General features: G+C 33.4%; 1 protein-coding gene across 7 annotated transcripts in view; it reads left to right on the top strand.

Moving 5' to 3' along the window:
* The window catches only part of LOC105463593 (EPH receptor A5), a 349,905-nt gene that overhangs the window by 23,267 nt on the left and 305,953 nt on the right, over positions 1–20,685 (top strand). For all 7 annotated transcript variants that reach the window (XM_011710796.3, XM_011710794.3, XM_011710795.3 and 4 more), the window contains exon 2: positions 4,413–4,477. In XM_011710796.3, coding sequence (XP_011709098.1) covers positions 4,413–4,477 — 65 coding nt within the window. The remainder of the gene's footprint in view (positions 1–4,412; positions 4,478–20,685) is intronic.

Raw genomic sequence — 20,685 nt, 5'->3', positions numbered from 1 at the left:
CAAATATAATGAGTTAGCAATCTACTTTTTCTGAAAGTGAATTTTCTAAAAGCTTTTCTCTTTTCAAGAAAGCATTGAAATTGTTAATGTATAGCAATACAATTAAAGCGTACTAAAGACTATTTTGAATTAGTTTCTTTCATAATCTGTTATTTGGCTGGGCATTCAGTTAAGTGACTTTTCCTTTTTAAAAAGTTCCTGTGTTAGTATTTTTCCCCCATACATTAATGTTAGGAATTTGCAATGTAGTACATATTCATTGACCCGTTTAAAGTTATTTCTCCTGAATAATCAGCCTTCTTAATTACTGATTAAAATACCAATACCTACCAATATGTCCATCTTAATCATAATTATACAATGGCTGAGGGAAAAATCATCTTGAAATCTGTCTCTCAGTTGAATGGTATGACTCTAGTTTAAAATACAAATAATAGAATGAAAACATTTTTCATGAAATTTCTGATATCTGATTAATATCTTCTAGAGTAACTGTGGCATCAAACATTTCCTCTAATTATATTCATTAGTGGGTTCTCCTGGACAAGTTTTAATTAAGTTGTACAATAAAGATCAATACTCGTGAATTCATTGCAATTTACAACAAGCATATATACTGTTCAGAACAATTTAATTACTGTAATTATAGCACAGAAGATATTTAGTGACTATGCTCTATTACTGCCAAGCCCTCTTTTTAATAAATTTGGTAATGAAATTGGGAAATTAACTTCTGAAAATTCACATTTATATAAACCCTATATCTAAACTTCTGTTTTTTATATAGCTATATTTTGATTTTTTATTTTACTAGAAGGGAAAATGGAGGCATTAATTACAGTAATGGCAAAGTGCCTTTTCATGCATATAGTCATGAATACTGAGAAATTATGAAAGTGTGTATAATAACACATTTAATAATTATATTGGTTATGTGAAAAATAATTTAGTGATGTTATATAGTCAGATATTCTATTTTTATTTTTATAAATAAGACTAAAATTATTTTATTACTCTAATTTTCTTAAGTAGAAATATTATTTTGGTTCAAACAGAAGGTCTCCAAATATGCTAACTTCTGTTAAATTTCTACTTTCACAATTATTTATCTGGTACATCGATAGATGAACAGATCATTCTACTGATGTACCATATAAAGAATTGTGAAAATAGAAAATTTCTAGTGGCGTCAATAGGTATGTAATAGGGTTTCTCAACTTTAGTACTAGTGAAATTTTGACCAGATAATTCTTTCCTGGGGAGGCTGACGGTACATTGCAGGATGCTTCACCGCATACCTGACTTCTTCCCATTAAATGCCAGAAGCAAATATTCATCCACTAATGAACTCAGAAAATAGATAAATGCACCCAAATGTCTCCAGACATTATTATATCTCCATGTTGAGAACCACTGGTGTATGTTGATTAGCCTCACCCTCCTGATCTTCCCACTGACCACATTATTCATTCATAAGATAAACAGCTATTCAGCTTTTCTGAACTGAGACTAGATTCATAGACATCAGTCAAACACGGTGTTCTTATAAGAGAACTTTGTTCATACAATTTTTTGAAGACAGGAATTGAGTGTTCATAGAATATTGAGTAATAATGCCTAACTCAGACTTAGGAAAGGGAAGATCAGAATAGTGTCCTGAAGAAGGAATTCCTGAAATATGTTTTGAAGGATGAAGGAAACATTAGCAACTCAGAAGGTAAAAGAAAGATATGTATTTTAAAATTTACACAAAAATTTTAATTATTTTCTCTAAGAATCAAATCCCAATTTATCCTCCATTACATAAATAAAATTATAATATAATAATATGCAAATGATTGCTAAAAATGCCTAATTTTACTCTCTTTTTCTCAATTTCCATTTTAGTAATGGAATGTGTAATTACCTTTTCAGGATTGTGAATTTTATGAAATCATTTGTTTCCAGACGGACATCAATTTTAGACAGTAGTGGGAAGATACATACATGTATTTCTTGTGGATTTCCTAGTCTATATACAAAGAAAATTATTTGACCACTTCACTGTAAGATTATAGAGATTCCTAATGTAGTTATTCTCATATATTCTGCAGTATATTCCAACACTGAGAACTCTTAATAAATTGTATTAACAGCCAAGTTAGTATTTTAAGGTAATTTGTTTACTTCAACACATACATATTTTCCAGAAAAAAAAAAAAAGTAAAAATGGTAATTTAGTTTAAACCTAATTCAAGTGCAGCTAACTGAATCTTGAAAAGCTATCTGAAATTCTGTTGATAATAATGAATATTTCATATTAGTAACAGGTCTACAAGGAACGCTGTGTTTCTCACGGTAGGCTGGTTATGAATTCCTGGAATTCCTATGCACATCAGTTTGCCGCCAAAGGATTAAGTTCAATTTGATTGCCATCATGGTAGCACCCTTAGTTTGCTGATTTGCTCTACTTTATCTCATCTACAGATATGCTGCTGCTCAATATGAAAGGTGAATCAAATGAATCATTAAGATGAATAAACATAACAATTTAGGTTCTGAAACCCCTTGGTATTTAGTCATGTCTAGACACAGCCCTAGTGTCCCAGAAAAAACTAAAATGAGGGCAAGGACATTTAAGTTGAATGTAGCCTTATTCCCATGGAAACCAGAAAAGACAACAATAGAGCAAAAGGAAGAGTATGGATCTATCTGAAAAATTAGATGTAGTGAGGGGCAGGATTTGCAAGGTCAGTGGGTATTAGAGCAGTTTTTGTTTGTTTGATTTTTAAAGAATGTTTCTTCAATTAGGTCACCATTCTTTTAAGAAATTAATAATTCCACAAATTAATTATTATTCGTTAAAACCAGTATGATTTAAGTAGGTTAAAAGTGATATAAACATTATATTGTATGCATTTTTTAATAGTTGATGAGCTCAGAAAATAGATGAATAAAGTATATTTAGCAACAACATATATGTGTATGTATAGGTAATTTTTAGTATATTTGTTTTTCTACAGATTTTAAGCTATTGATTTATTTTAATGTTACTAATATTATCATATGCTTTCAATGTGGTTTATAAAATATGTATGTTCCCAAACGTGCTTTTGTCTCATTAATTTTTTCTACTGTGAAATAAATGATGCGTAATAATAGTTAAATGTACATAAATTTCTCTAAGATATAGAAAATTTCCTCAGTCATAATAATTTTATATTATCTTAAAAAGTATAAGAACACATCCCAGCGTATCAACTGTTATTTCTTTAATACTCCAGGCTTACACTTACACATAGAATCATCCTTTTAGAACTGGTGGCATTTCAAGATACTGGCTTTTGAATATAGCTTAAGGAAGCCTCGATACCTCTACATAGGAATAACTCAGGTGTTTCCCTTTCAGGTTCATATTCCAGGCTCATTCAAAGTTGTTCTGTTGCACAGCAGGCCAGGTAGAGCCATATGGGATAGGTATAATAGGTTGGAGAAATGATGATCTGTGATCCAGGGCTAAAGTATTTTGAGTAGACAGTACCCGATAAGCTACTTTGATTTCTCAGAGTCAGTATATAACACCATATGTATGATGTGTATGAGTGTGTATGTGTGTGCATGGGTGTGTATGTGTGTGTGTGTGTCTGTGTGTGTACATACTCATAAATGGCTTCCTTTTGTAATGATGGTACTCAAACTTCCATCCTGGAGTTTCTCAATATCGTAATATTCCCATATATAATGTATCCGACAGTTCTACATGAAACACTCTTTTTAGACTATGGTCATATCTAAGAAGAAGGTATCTCTGGGAATGCAATGGATTCTTAAGTATAGCAACTGTCTCAAGAACTGCAACAATTTCCTTGTCTTGGTTAAGGGTGTGTAGATTTATTTCTTAATTAAACTTGCAATTTGGATTACAGATTTCTGTTAATAACACAAAAAATGTTACAAGCTTGGGAATAGTTTATTGCTGTTTAATGTAAATTATTTGTTAATTGCTTCATAACAGCTTCCCAGAAGAAAATAAAATACATTTAGCTACAATTTTATGGCTGCAGCTTAATCTCAAAACCTGGAGCTTTTTACAAGGCAGCATGAACCTTTCATTTTTGTGGGTTTACTTTTGTTCTTTTTTTTTTCTCACGAGTTATTTTTTTTCATTTATTATTGTTTTGCAAGAAAATAAAATAGGGTAATGATTTGCTTTCAGATGATTTTGCTGTGATTGTTCTTCAAATGTTTATTTAAAATCATTTGCTCTCTTGCATCAATATATTTTCTTTAAATTATACCCATTGTATTCATCATAATGAACACTTAATTTCAGTTACGTAAACAACATGCAATTTTAATAACACTATTAAGATAGAGATACAATATCCATGATACTATACATTTCACTGAGTTTTGTATTCTTTTCTTTTCAGTGAATTTATTGGATTCACGCACTGTCATGGGGGACCTGGGATGGATTGCTTTTCCAAAAAATGGGGTAAGTTTTATGAAAGTTTTTCTAAAACTTAAACTATGCGCATAAGCATCTTGATACTTGCAACACAGGAATGAATATGTACTGGATGTATATGTTGTTGAGATAGGAGGTACTATGTGTGTGTTGGATGGGGTGGTGGGACTTCAAATAACTCTAACCAAAAAAAGGAACACTAGGGAAGGGCTTTCAGTGACTAAAGAGTAAATATACTATTTCCTCTCTGAGTATTGTTCCACAAAGAAATGTGAAGTTTCCTTCAGCATTTAGGAAAAGTTCACATGAAAACAACAAAGAAACTTTCAGAATTAGTTTATATTAAATATAAAAGTATTTGATTTGCTACTAATTTGCCATCATCCTGGCATATTGCATAGGAAATAAAATTTAACTGGTCTATGATCAGTGTGATTCAAAGCTGGGACCAATTTAATTTTGACTTCATTTACAGAATAAGGGAATAAAAATAGTATAAGAAATTCCTTTAAATTCCATTGAGATAAAAAAAATCCAAGAAACTATTATAATATCATGTACATATGCAACTGCAATTCATCTAGAAAATATCAAAGGTTTATTTTAGAGTAATCTAATATTATAACAAATTTTGTCATAATAACCTAAAGAGCCAAAATTTTCATTTTCAAATTAACGAGTAAACCAGGTGTGTGAATCAGTCCTTTACTAAGAAAGTTATTATGGAAATCGTACATTGTATTAATTATTCTAATCCATAATAATTTGTATATTAACATCCTCATCTCAGTGGGCTTTTATGTTTTTCATCAATTTTGTATTTCTCTTTAGTTGTGAAAAGTTACAGATGTATTTAAAGCCATAATATTAAAAAGGAATGCTAGTAGATTTTTAAGATATTGGAACATAAAGGTAAGGCAAAATAACAAAAAACAAACAAAAACATTGCATAACGCAAGTAGAGCCAGGCTCAAGATAATAACGTGTATACTTTCAATGTGTTCCTCTTTTATCTTTCTTATACTCTTCCTTCTTCCCTTCCTTTTTTTTCCTGAACCACCACACACTCTTTCTTTCATCTGTCATGATTCCGTACAGATAAATGTCTGGCTAACGTCTGTTTATGAGAACCTATACAGATATTTTGTATTCCTCCTTTTTTTTCATGTACCAAAAATAATCTATTGAATAAATATTTTAATTTTTTTCTTTCTGAGAGTATGGTTGATGTGTTGTGTTGAAATTAGTTTTTTAGAATCCAGAGAGAATATATGAGATATTTTCTTTGAATTTAGTTTTGTGTTTTTCTCCTGTTTCCACTCAGAAGTTATTAAAATAGAGCTTTGAAAGAGCGTATCTGTGAGAGTATAAGTACGGTGTTGTAGTTGCTGTTGCAACTATACATTTGAGGAAATTTACTCAATTTTATATATGATTTCTATATGAAGCACAATTAATAGCTTTATAAAAACATAATCCTTCTGTGTTGGAAATTGGATCTTTTAAATTATTCTAACAACTTCATGCTGTCTTTTTTTTCTATTATTATTGTTCATATAGTGGTATATTTGTTCTGTTTTTTAAACAATGAGCATCCTTTTCAAAATTCTTGTTATTATGTTGAGTAATGTTTCCTTTGACATAGTGTACCAAATGTTAATATTGAAGACAGGGAAGTTAACTTAGAGGGGCTTAATGAATGTATATTTGTTTGAGTGTGAGATATGTATGTGGGATTCAGGCGTTATGTTTTGTGTTACATCACTCAAATGCAAAATGAAGGAAAAAATGTATTATATTTAAGGAAAATGAATGTTCATGGTATATACAATGATAGTAAAAATATATACACTTTTAAAATGTTTTTAGTTAGCTGTGCCATTTGTGGTTAGATAAGCAACATAATCGTAGGTGAAATATAGATAATCAGAATGATGTCCATAAAAATTGTGGAATAATGACCACCAAATTATTTTTTCAATAATTGCCACAAGAAAACTGGAAAAAAAATGTTCGAGTCATTTTTATTGGAAATCTGGTATTCAGACATCATCTTGGAGCAATATGGGACACTTTTATTTAAGAAAAATGACTGAGTCTTTTAAAATAGCAAAGTTTGTGGCATTTTACTTGCTCCATGTCCTTCCTGCCTCTCTAGCTCTGAGGTAGTCTTGAAAAGCCAAAATTCAGCCATCATGGTGAAAACCAGTAGACTAGTAAGAACTGAAAGGGAGTAGGAGATTCTTCCCAGTCTCAATTTCAGAGAATTGTCTTTATTTGATATGTTTGAGAACTCCCTGGAAGACCGCATTGTAAGACACTCTTGATTTCACCTGACTTAGAGCTGTTGAAGTCCAAAAGCTTTTTCTCAGCTGGACATTTGTCAAAAAGACAGGCAATTGTCTGATTTTTCTTCTGTGTGAGGGGCTACCTAAAATTTGGGACAAACAATAGGCTTGTCAACCAGAAAACTTAGGGAAAGCTGGAAATTGAGATGTCCACACTGATTTTCAAATGCCTCAATGACTTATTTGGAATTTATAAGGCCATGCACATGTGTAGGGCTTTGTACATGCCCAGGGACGTATGTATGCTCAGGAAGGACCTGAGAAAGACCTAAGGTTTTACTTGCTCACAAGCAGGAAGAGAAGGTTAAGGTAGGTCTTTAATTGCTTAGCTGAATATTGAAGGAATGTCCCAACATGCACACACAGACCCTCCCCAAAGTTGAAACACTTACTGGTTTGAGATTAACAAAATATTCTGTCTAAGCAATACCTGTTATGTAAGCTAATAGAGCAATGACTTCAATGGCTACACATGGCCATTGAAAAATAGAGTATACAGAATTATTTCAGAAAAGTCATTAGAGAAACAAACATTAACACTCCCTGGAGAGTGAGGGATAATCTAATTTTCAGAGTTGTCACATTACTTTTTTAATATGCCAGATTTCCAATAACAAAATACTATGAGAAATGCAAAGAAACAAGAAAGTATTGCTGGTAAAAAGAACAAAAGCAGTTATTAGAATTTATACTGAATATGTCCAGCTGTTAAAATACGTTGAAAGAAGTAAAGGAAAATATGTGTCAAGAACTAAAAGAAAGTATAAAGTAATGTATAATTGAATTCAAAACATCAATAAAGAGATAGAACCTCTTATAAATGAAAAATAAATTGGAGTTGAAAAGTATAAAATTGAATGAAGAATTTGCAATAGGGGCAGATTTGAGCAGAGAGAATAAAGAATAAGCCGACTTGAAGATAGGACAACTGAGATAATCCAATCTGAGGAACAGAAAGAAAAATTAATGAACAGAAATAAACAGAAACTTAGAGATCAGTGGGAAGAACACAGATAAAATGGGAGTCTCAGAAGAAGGGAGGCCAAATGGGTCAGAACAAATATTTGAAGAATTAATGAACATAAAGTTCCCAAATTTGATGAGGAAACATTAATGCACACATTCAGGAAACTCAACAAACTGAAGTAGGATAAAGTTAAACACATTCACAACTAGACACATCATAGTTAAACTATCAAAAGCCAAAGAGAGAAACTTTCAAAAGTAGCTAGAGTCAAACATCTCACCTTGTATAAGCGATCCTCAGTACTTTGCACAGCTATTTCTTACTAGAAATCATGGGGTCCAGAAGGCAAAGCGATGACCTCTTCAAAATGCAAGAAGAGAAAGACTGTGGAGCTAGAATTCGATATCCAGGAAAACTGCCTTTTGAAAATGAAGAAGAAACTAACACATTCTCAAATAAGCAAAATATGTGCAACTGTAAATGATCGAAATAAATATTTTTACTACTAGAAACATATTTTTAGAAATAGGTTTTACACATATGCAACCCACATATTTTTTTCAGAGAAAACTGCATCTTTATTTTCCTTTTATTCTCCCTACTTCATTTTCTTAGAGAAACATATAAACTGATTATTTGATTTCCCTCAAGTTTGAAAAATGCATTTTAAGTAACAATAGTTAATTTTAGAATTGATTGTTTATGGTATTGTTTTATTTGAGGTCATGTTTTAATAAAAACCACACAGTAATGCTGTTTGCATTTATGCTTTCATGGATATGGCTTAAAATCATTTTATTTCAAATTCAAGTGTGATTTGCATATTAACATTGTTTTAAAGAAATCAAGTATAATTTGAATCAGTAAGTGGCCTTAAATATTTGTTGTATACAATATCTTACACCAGAGTCTGTGATTTATATAAAACTTGGGTAAGACAAGGGTCCCTGTCCTTGAGTAAGGCTCATATAACTTAACCCTATTGCTCCATTCATTCAGGAAATATTTACCTGAATATTTTTGTGTGTGTGAGATGGAGTTTCGTTCTTGTTGCCCAGGCTGGAATGCAATGGCACGATCTCAGCTCACCACAACCTCCGCCTCCCGGGTTAAAGCAATTCTCCTGCCTCAGTCTTCTGAGTAGTTGGGATTACAGGCATGTGCCACTACGCCTGGCTAATTTTGTATTTTATTAGTAGAGACAGGGTTTTTCCATGGTGGTCAGGCTTGTCCCCAACTCCTGACTTCAAGTGATCGACCAGCCTCAGTCTCCCAAAGTGCTAGGATTACAGGCATGAGCCATGGCACCCGGCCTACCTGAATATTTACATGTATCATGTAAGTTATGGATTCTGTTCTAGAGATTGTTTGGTTTTTCTCTTATGCTACCAGAAAACTTACTTGGTTTTGTATTATTTACGTAGAGTGTCTTCCTCTAAATAGAATTCCTGATTTAAAGTGAACCAATTGTACTCAGATTTTTATCCCCAGTTGTGGAGATATTGCCTGGCATATTGCCTAATACAGATGATATATTTAATAAATATATATTAAATTGAATTGGTCCTTTGAGAATTCAAAACTCCTTATAAACATTAAAAAAAGCAACTGTATGAATATTCAATTAAAAGTACTACACTTTCTTCACTTTTTTCAGAATATTCTTCTGAACTTTAGGCCTTAAGAATGGATATGTTTATTTCTTATACTGGTAAAAATGTCACCTCAAATCTGAGCTTAAGAATTTTGCAAGAATTTAAGGGAAACACTAATATTCATTCCTCATAGTCAGACATTTGTGCCATACATTTGTTAAAAACAATCATTGCACCTGTAATACTTTTCTGTATTTGTCCTCTTTATTACATTGTAACCTCATAGACTTACCATAGTTATTTCATATTTGCCACTTTACAGTGTTTCTAAAACTTGATTTAATTTCTGGCTTGTAATAGAACTTCAATAAATATTTATTGGAAGGATAACTTATTTTTTATTTATAAAATGGGGCATACATTACTTATAGTTTTCTGATGAACATGAAATAAGTAAAACCTAGCAAAGAACTTGACACAGTGTTGGCAGTCATAAACATCCTTTCCTTGACCTTCTATTGCATTTCTATTTTAATACTAAGAGATCCACCACTCCATAAGTTTTTTTGTTTGTTTTAGCATATATGTGTGTATATATACACAAAACTCATATATGTATATATATGAATTCATTTTTAACACATGAGAATTGAAGATTTCTTATAAAATCTGAATTTCAAGTTTCTGTTAATTGGATATTTCAGAAAGCCAGAGCCAGGAGCCTTTTATAGCTTGAATAGTCCAAAGCTGAGTAAAACTGCCATGTAGAAGAGTATGTAAATTCTCCTGTTTGACTTATTTACTACCCGACCGTCCTAATTCATTTAAGTTACCAATCTGTGACAACGACAGCAATGAATAGTCATTTCTCTAATATTGCAGAAGCATCCACATTTTTTTTTGTTTGTTTGTTTCTGGAGGGACCTAACTTAAAAACAAACAAACAAACAGAAAACTTCTCTATACATGCTGGCATGGTTTCTTTTTAGTCTTTGAGTACTTCCCCTTAATTAGGAAACACCATTTGAATTTTGGCATCTGCATGTATTTCTCAGCTGTTACATGTGTGATAGTATTTATTTGTGTTTGTTTGTGTGTGTGTATTTGTGTGCCTGTTGTTCTGCCTCATGGTAGTAACTTTAACTCTCCTCTTTTTTCTTCTGGACATATCTAGCAGTACTATGTAATTTGCTGCATTTATTCATTCAACAAATATTTATTGCGCTTCTAGTATATTTCCTTCAGTCTTCTAGGCACTGAGGCTATAGCAGTGAAGTAAAACACCCCAAATTCTTCACATCCTGGAGCTTAAGGGAGCGTTATGGTTCTGAGAATGAGTAATCAAGGAGAACAAGGCAGTAGATAATGCATTTTCTTGTCTTGTTCTTTCTTTTTATAGATGTGCAAAAGTGTCAGAGAGAGACGATGGTATTTGATCAAGGTCACTCAAGTAGTTTGCGACACACCTGGGAAGAGCACGTATTCTGTATTTGGCACATGCAGTGTCATATCGCTCTATCTTGCCATGAAAAAATACACTTTCAGTACATAAATATACATCAACATTTAGAACTAATAATGACAATGCACAAAGGAACACTTAATACTCTGTTTGTAGATGGAAAAAAAAAATGAGGTTTAGTATGGGTGACTTTTCCAAGGCTATGCAGTTACTTGGAGACTGAGTTCATTTCAATCTCAGGTCATCTAGCACCCTGATTATTTAAAACCAGAGATGAGCTACTCTAGGTTTTCAGAGTCATGACCAGGTTCTGGCGGGTACCCAGACTTTTAGTTTATACATACAAGAGTCCATGCTGAAGAGGGAATTCACCTCAAAGAGAATTTCAATTTTCTAATCAAATTGCTTGGTGGAATAATAGTAAACCCAATAGAGTCTGTAAAATAAATATCTCCTCACTTAAAGCTTTCCTCCTTCTTTATCTTTCTGCCCTTAAACTATCAATCTCATTATTCATAGCTTCACTAGCCTATATGTACACAACCTAAAAGTGCATTTTGTTTTTGCTTCCTTCTAATTACATTAGAGTTGTTTCAGTCACCGTCTGGAAATTTTTATATTGATTAACTTATACAGTCTAAGCCTGTATGTGAACATAATCATTCCCTGGAAATTCTTATCAAGTGTTTTCAAGGCTTATTCTTGTGAGAATAAAATTAATGGTTTAGTGTTTGCTTAGAACAGTTTGTGATTTCATGTCTTAGAAATTCCACTATTGCTCTTTTTTTCCATAAGCTGTTGTTATGTATGATCACAAGATACACCCGCCTCCTTTGCTTTGGTGGAACCAGCCTTCTCCCCACTGAGTTGTCTGCGCTTCCTCTAGCACACAATGGGGAAACTGCTGCATTCCCCTGAGCATCACCGCTCAGTTGTATTGCTAATTCTGCTTGGATTTTTGCTCTATTTTCTTCTTCCAGTCAAATAAAGAATACAAACATCATTAAAATTTTTTTTTCTAATGCTGATCTTAAGAACTTTTGGGATCATTCATAATCATTTTTTCATTTGAAGATTTCAAATTATTGACTTAAGTGGTATTTGTACTAAAATGCAGACAAAGTAAGTTGCTCTCTGCCTGGAGGAGAAAGAAAAAATAACCCTACATTGTAGATACTTCAAAACAGGAGTTTATGGCTTTTCTTGTTTTATTATTGCTTTGTTCTATTATTTCTTTGAGACTGAGAACCTTTGTGCTTACTTTTGAAGCTGGAAATAACTCAGGTTTTTACTCAAAATGGGCTGTGAATACATTGTTAGTGTTTTATGTGTTTTCTCCTGAATCAAGAAAAACTGAAACTGGATTTTCCATTCTGGTACTCAGATTTTGACAACAGTGTGAATGTTTGTGTGTGTGTGTGTGTGTGTGTGTGTGTGTGTGTGTTTTGTGTATGATTCCTTGTCCCTCAAATTAAAGGCAAGAATGAGGAGAAGTATTTGAACTCTGCTAATCTCATATTTTGTTGAGGATCACAGTGAGTTTTGCCAGAATCTTATTTTGGTTTTTCTTCCTACTGAAAGAAAGGAAAAATAATGACTAGCACAGAAGCCCACACTGAGCACGAAGGGGCTAATAAAGATTAAAGTAATGCTGAAGTGGGTAAAAAAAAGAGCACATTAGTGGATATAGAAAAGCTCTTTATTTGAACAGTGATAGAAAAGAATTCTAAAGGGAATGGATATTATAATATGTAATGCAAATGCCAATATAATGAAGAACAAGCCTGATCCAAAGTAGCTTTGTATTCAATGTTTTTAGAAAAATAAAAAGCATACCCCATCTGTAAAATAATTAAGATAAATAATTTATGAAACTCAAGATAGTTATTAAGCATACACTGAAGTATAGAAGACAAAACATTTTGCATTTAGATTTCTCACATGGAAACTTAGCAATTATGAAAAAAGTTCTTTAAAATGTCCATCTCTGCTTCTGATATAAGACAAATGTTGTATTTAGTCTTTGATATATGCAAACACTTAAAATGAACTGATAATAGTCATAGCATATTCCTGCATAGTATGATTGAGAGATACATGCATTATTTGTTCATTAGGTTCCTTAGGTATCACTGTGTTCACCCTAGTTATATATTTAAAATCAATATAAATTAATGCCAATATTTTCTTCTTTAGAAGTTCTCAAAACACTTTTCCTAATTAATAGAGAAACTCATAAATTGGAATATGACCTTTATCCACAATATCGTCTTATTAATCTCTTTTTAACCCAATTGCAATTGGCTAGCTAAATGTCCTACCCTTCAGATTTGACTTGAGTATTACTTCCTCAGGAAAGCATGACATCCAGACAGACTCTATTCTTCCTCGTTAGCAGTTCATGCGGTGAAATCCATCTCTTCTCCCCTCCATCCAAACCACTATCTGATGTTTTTACTCCAGATTACAATGTGTACAGCTATGTTATCTACACTTATCACTTTGTCTAGCTTTGCATCCAACTGTTTATTATTCTGGTTTTTTCTTCTTCAGATTGCTTTTTTCACTTGTTTGTAAAACAGGCAGGGAGCAAAAGAGTGTCAGGACATTTATAGAGTCATATACGAGTTATCGTTACCTACTTCTGTGACATGAGGTACCTGTTAACAGACTTGTACCAAATGCCTATTTCCCAGTATAATTTCCACAATCTCATATTGAGTCCAAATATTTTCCTTTTACCCATTATGTATAGAGGGATATATAGATATCTAAGTCGTTCTCTGCCAAATGATATAGCCCATGCAAAACCCAGGCCTAAAGGTATTTTTCTTTTGGAAAAAAAAAATTGATATTTGTACCAGTTTCCGTATGTGAGTATAATGATTTTTTGTTTTGTTTTTTACTTCCATCTTCCAATTTATTAATGAAAATGTTAAATAAAACTAGGCCTTGCAGAGTTCCCTGGGGATCAACCACCAGGTATTTTTCCAAGTGGTTTGATTGCTGTTTATCATGATTTTTTTTTTTAAACCATCCTTTAGCTGTTTTCAATTCCTGTGACAGTGCTCCCATGCAAGTCAATTTGAATTAATTTTGCAAGCAAATGCTTTATGGTTCTGAGTACATAATCTCCCTCTCCCACGGAGAAAAAATATACTGTAATCATCCCGCATTCCTGTTGATTATTTCCATTAAAGGCAGCAGGGGAAGAGAGACTCCTCCTGCTTTTGGAGTTTTTTGAGGCTTTTGCTATTCATTGCCTTATTCTCTTTGTTTTTTGTGTGTTGTTCAGTGCTTGCACTAATGGAGAAAATGATGGTCCAAACTGCTCAACCTGAAATTTTGGTCCTTTGGAGCGTAGCCATTGTTGTCTTTGTGATCCTATATCCCCCAATACTTTCCCTCTAATGAGCTAATTTCTTTCATCTTAACTCTACAAATGATTCATATACATTTCTACTTCTGGTGTTTTCCACAAATTTCTTGGAATACTTCTTACTCTCCATAAAATCCATCTTAATGATAATCCTTTTTTCAAGGTACAGCTCAAGTTATACAACATGAAACCTCTCATTACCACCCAGAAGTGTGGATACTTCTTTGGATGAATCAATATAGCAATTTTTGTATATTGAACACATTGAAAATGAGATACGTATAGTGTTATCGATTGTGTGAATACTATAAACTGCTCTACTGTAAAGACCTTTTTGTCTTCACCTCTAGCACATCACCCTATGTCTCAAATATAAATTCACATTACCTATATCAGTTACTGATTGATAATCAGTTACTTAAATCTTTAGGAAGTAGTGAGTGTTTGGAACCAAAAGGCTGCACATTTTTTTTTTTTTTTTTTTTTGCTGAAAATTGAATAGTGAAACAAAGATAGCAACCTTTGGATTTGGCGGTTTCTATTTATTTTGTATTGTACCAAGCTAAGCCAATAATACTTTACAACTTATTTTTACCAAAAATGCTTATGACAAGCACAGAGATTATGGTGGTAAACAGGACTCAGTTTCTGTCCTCAAGTATTAAAAAACATCAGTTTGAATGATGTCTCCTAGAGTTGTGAAATATACAACCTGCACAAACATAAACACAACAGGGGCTACTTCTCCTTTGAGTTTGATCCAGTTTACTAAAGTATATAAATATTTGCGTCCTTAGTGGCAGTAACATACTTAACATAGAGGTCTTGACGTCAGCTAATCTAGATTCCAGATATGTGTGCAAGTTAGTTAATCTCTCTGTTTCTTCATCTATACATTATGTATAATACTACCTACTGTACAAGATTGTTGAAAGGATTAGAAAGAGTCAGTGGTGCAGTGTTTAGCACAATACGTCACCCACATTGGGGACTCAGTGTGTGATGCTGCCATTATTTTTGTTCTTGTTCTTGGTTTCTGTTTTGGTTTTTGAGATATACATGTATTATTTGTTCATTATGTTCATTAGGTATCACTGTGTTCACCCTGGTTATATATTTAAAATCAATATAAATTAATGCCAATATTTTCTTCTTTAGAAGTTCTCAAAACACTTTTCCTAATTAATAGAGAAACTCATAAATTGGAAAATGACCTTTATCCATAATATCATCTTATTAATCTCTTTTTAACCCAACTGCAATTGGCTAGCTAAATGTCCTACCCTTTAGATTTGACTTAAGTATTACTTCCTCAAGAAAGTATGATGCAGCATTTAGCACAATATCTGACCCATATTGAGGACTCAGTGCATGATGTTGCCAAGTAGAGTCTGAGGCAAGTGTTAGAGCAGGAGTGGAAGTTTATTAAAAAGTTTTTTTATTCTTACCAAATGATAGGTAGTGGTTGTGATGGACTTATAAGGTCATTATGTTTTGATCATTCTCTTCAGTATGTTTGAACTATATTTTAGTTAAAACTTAAAGATGGAAGATATATTCACTTGTTAAATAAAACATCTATATAATTTATTAATAAAGCCTTGAGTGGTTTTACCAAAAGTCACTCTGGCACTTTACTTGGTATAATGTCTGTAAAGTTTCCTAAAACAATTAATTCTTTTTCACTGATATGAACAATTCAGTTTCACAAATCAAAATAGGAATGCTTACTAATTACAGCAAGAAGGGAAAATGCACAGTGAAGGCAGGGAATGTTTATCAAAAGCAGACTAAAGGATTGCAATTTTGTAGATTATTTGATGATAGGCTTACATAAATCTATGAAAACACTCTTTGAAAACCTTTTTGTATGCATCACTTTACCCTCACCAAGAACAGGGGTACAATGATGGGCATGTGCTCAATAATAAAATTGATCTTCAAAACAACTTAAGTGTTGTTCTGCTTTTCTCTTAAGTAGTCAGGATATGGAGGAAGTATTTCATCCAAAAATTATTATTAAGATAAAATATTATCCTTACAGGGACAGTTTCCAGGAAATATTCTAACCTTATGAGTTATCCATACAACTAAAGCTGATTTAGTTATTTATTATTCTGTTAGTCAAAAGTCAGTTGGTGTCATTTAATGTAAAATGACTTCAGCTAGGCAGGGGTTGCTTTCTCTCCCTGGTTCCTGCTTCTGACTGTTACCAGCGGCAAATCTGTACAGGGCTGCAGCAACCTCAATTCTTGCCTCCATAGAAGAAAGAATTTGAGGCAACATAAGGCAGAAGGAGAGCCCGAGGCAAGTGTTAGAGCAGGAGTGGAAGTTTATTCAAAAGCTTTAGAGCAGAAATGAAAGGAAATAAAGTACATGTGGAAGAGGGCCAAGCTGGAAACTTGATAGATCACTGAGAGAGTGCACTGATGACCTTAGACTTGGAGTTTTATATGTTGGCATACTTCCGGGTCTTGAATCCCTTCTGGCCTGAGTCTTCCCTTGAAGTAGGCTGTCCACATGCACTGGCCTGCTGGCACTTGACAGGGGCTGCATGCACAGTGTATTTACAGGAGTTGTACTCATGCTGACTTGAGGCATTCTTGCCTTGCCAGTGGAATGTCCCTCCAAGGTCATATACCAGTTAAACTCCATTACTCCTAGTAATGAACATGCTTGAGCCCACCCGCCCAACTCCTGAGATCTCATAGGGAAGCTGCTGATCACCAGTTTCAGGTGTTTTCTCTCTATTGAGAGACTCCCTTTCCCTGGCACTAGCTGTGACCAATGATTATTTTAGCGAGACACTTACTAACCACCTGACCATTACCTGATAGTCGCCTGACATTCCTGGTGTGTGTGTGTGTGTGTGTGTGTGTGTGTGTGTGTGTGTGTGTGTGTGAAAGAGAGAGAGAGTGTGCGGGGTGGGGGGGGGTCTTCTTCTATGTTTATGTCTGACAAGTTACCTACAGTAACTGACCAGTTATTTTTTCATTCTTCTCTGCAGACCTGATTTCTTTGCTTCACTTTGCACATGCCCTTTCTGCAATTCCAAGTTTGCCCTCCTATATTAAAGTGACTAGCTCACATTGACTGGAAATGTTCCAAATTCAACATTGAAATATTGTGATGGGCTCCACTTGGTTCACCTGTGCATCACTGATGCAAACAGCTCTAGCTGGGTAGAGGGAAGAGGATGGAATCATGTACTATACACGTTGGCGGAGATGTTGGCAGCCATCACTATAGTTAAGGAGAGCAGCTTTAGAAAAACGAAGTATCAAAAAACTCTCTGCGGTTCATCTCAATTAGTGTGTCTTAGGAATTCTGATGAGGAAGTATTTCCATAAATATAAAATTGACTTAGTTATAAAAATAGTTACCAAAGTGAAATATGTTATTCCCAAAATTTGTAGAAAAATGCATTGCTACAGCCTATAATGTCCATTATATTTATGAAGCCTGATCATACACTACATATGAATTTTATCCCACTATTTGTATATTTGGGACTTTGTGGCAGCAATTGATTGTATGTCTTTTAGTTATCATCATTCTTTTCCATAACACAAATACCTCTGTTCCTCTATGATGTTTTGATTGTATAATAATCTTATACTGCTGCCTCTACCCAGTTATTATGAGTAGGCAAAAAAAACTAATAACATCCTATTAGCTCATTGTTTCTTTAGAGTCTAAGAAAATCACCCTTGTGATTGCTGACCTGGTTCTGAAAGTCCCTGTGCTGCATCTAACATTGGCTCTAGCTTAGAAGCACGTTGTAGATGTGAAAATATAGAAACAAAAGAGGAAGACAACCTTTATTGTCTGTTTACATTGCTTTTCTTATGTGGAATTTATTTATGTTATTTTACCACTTCCAAAATGTAATTATAAATATTTAATTACATATTTTATCAATGTGAACTCATTGAGCATATATATTCCAATTCATCTTATTTCTTAGCATTTTATCTAGAACACAGATAATGGAAATGGTATGCATATACTTTAGGAACATTGAACTTAATCCTTCATGTGTTCTACTCTACAGTATATATATCAGGACAGGACAGCTGCCAAGGCTGTTAGAAAAAAAAAAAAATTAAGAGAGTTTTGTATGTTGGGCATGCACGGACTTTGGTTGATTAGAATATGCAAATGTGCGATAAGCCAATGAATCACACAGGCTCTGCTGTGATTATAAATTATTCAAATAATTCAAGATTATTCACAAATACTTCCAGTCTGCACAGTTAAAGACATAACCATGAGTATAATCCTGAAATATAGTCACTTCATTAAACAAACTTCTCTGGTTTGCTGTTTGCCTCATTATGATGCCAGATTGCATAATGAAATTTTTAAAGGTAACTAATAGTAGTGGCTGTATGCTGCATTTATCTCATCTTATAACTTTTATTTTTTACATCCTTAAAATATATAGATTAAGGTTATTATGATCAAAATAACATATATCATCTCAAGGCTAATATCAGGAAACTTAATGTGGTTGCAAAAGTGGTATTAGTATGCCATTATCCTGGAAGGTTAAAGGTAGCTATCATGTCATCAGATATTGAGAGTTTTTTCTGACTAACCAATCATCAGTAATTTTCTTGGTAGTATTATTCATACATTGAAGCTTGTTCCTGACATTTACATATATTGCATTATCCTTTGAAAGTAGAAATGGGCATGAGGATACAATATGACATAAGCAGTCAATAAAATGTTAAAATGAAGATTCCCTTGTATAGACTCCACACATTTTCAAATGGAAGATTTATGACATAGCAGTGAAAAAAAAACTACAGGATTTTATAGTGACATTCTTCATATTATTAGCCAAGTATGGTCAGTATGTTCTAATATACTTTAAAGATGTCCATTTTTTTTTCAATGAATTCAGGTGGTATAAAATTATGAAAACCACGTCATAAAAACAGCAACAGTAACAGGAGCAAATAATACTGACAACTTGAGTCCATACTTAGTTAAATGTGTGATTTATTTCAAACTTTAGCTCAGTTTATTCATCTATTTAAAAAGAACAGTTAATAAAAAGATTCTTTTTATACATATAGTTTATGCCTTTATTTTTTTGACTGATTTGAAATCTGACATAGTGGTCAATTATAACATGTACGAAGATATTAACACTGGAATTAGTTCACAGTTAGATTTTGTGTAAATCTACTGAAGAAATTACTTCTATGGTCCTAGTTGGGGTGATAAAGATGAATAATTGAAGTGTGGGTTTGGTGAAGTTTGAGAATGTAGGTGGTACTTTGCCAATTTTTATTTTTCTGAAAGAGTAACAGGGCATAATATGGTTAGACACAGAAATTGTAATGCTATAATAAGATATCTTTCTGTCTTTATCTTTCTCTCTCTTGCTCAAACTACATGTTCCATCAAGTGCATATGCTTTTACAAAACAAGAGAAACATTACAGTTGTGAATAACTAAAGAGGACTGAAGTTGCTGAATTGATACTCAGTATTTCCCAAAGTGATGTTTTACTAAAAATTATCTGAAACAGGAAGTAAATGTGTATTAAGTCAAAGGGGTTCTATACTCAAGTTGAGTCTATAAAATATCAAGTTAAATGGTATTAAGCAGATTTCTCTACTTGCAACATTATACTAAACTCTTAATGTATTAATGGACCTGCAGGTTTTTCCAAATTATTTAGTCAGGAAACATTTTACCCAGCATACTTATGAACCGCTTCATGAAAAATGTTTAGCAGAATGCAGTTTAGGAAACTTTTTTTTTTTTTTTTTTTGAGACAGAGTCTCGCTGTGTCGCCCAGGCTGGAGTGCAGTGGCCGGATCTCAGCTCACTGCAAGCTCTGCCTCCCGGGTTTTTACGCCATTCTCCTGCCTCAGCCTCCCGAGTAGCCAGGACTACAGGCGCCTGCCACCTCGCCCGGCTAGTTTTTTTGTATTTTTTAGTAGAGACGGGGTTTCACCGTGTTAGCCAGGATGGTCTCGAACTCCTGACCTCGTGATCCGCCCGTCTCGGCCTCCCAAAGTGCTGGGATTACAGGCTTGAGCCACGGCGCCCGGCGAGTTTTACTCTTCCTCATAATGATGTATGGAGAACTGCCTAAGAACTGCTTTCTATACATGTGTGGAAATTTTGTCTAAGGCACAATAATAACAACTAGCTAGCCTGCACTGGATATTATAGCCTATATATAGTGTTTGGTATGTTGGATGGCCAGATCAGGCTTGCTTCACATTCATATCACAGAGACACAGTGACCTAGACTTGCAAGCTGTGGCTAGAGAGGATTTCAAGTCTCCCTTTTTCAAGGGGGTAAATGAAATCATTTCCCTTTTAATTTACATAAATGAGAAACGAAATAATTTATTTAGCTGATATTTTAACCATACATCTATATAATCTCATCTATTGATCCATAGTAGAAAAGAGAAGGCAGCTGTGTAAAACCCCACAGAAAGTTATATTGAAC

This window comes from Macaca nemestrina, chromosome 3 (assembly GCF_043159975.1).
Source record: "Macaca nemestrina isolate mMacNem1 chromosome 3, mMacNem.hap1, whole genome shotgun sequence".
In the NCBI taxonomy this organism is placed as follows: Eukaryota; Metazoa; Chordata; class Mammalia; order Primates; family Cercopithecidae; genus Macaca; species Macaca nemestrina.
The sequence above is the reverse complement of the archived record's forward strand: the minus strand, read 5'-3'. Positions and strand labels throughout refer to the sequence as shown.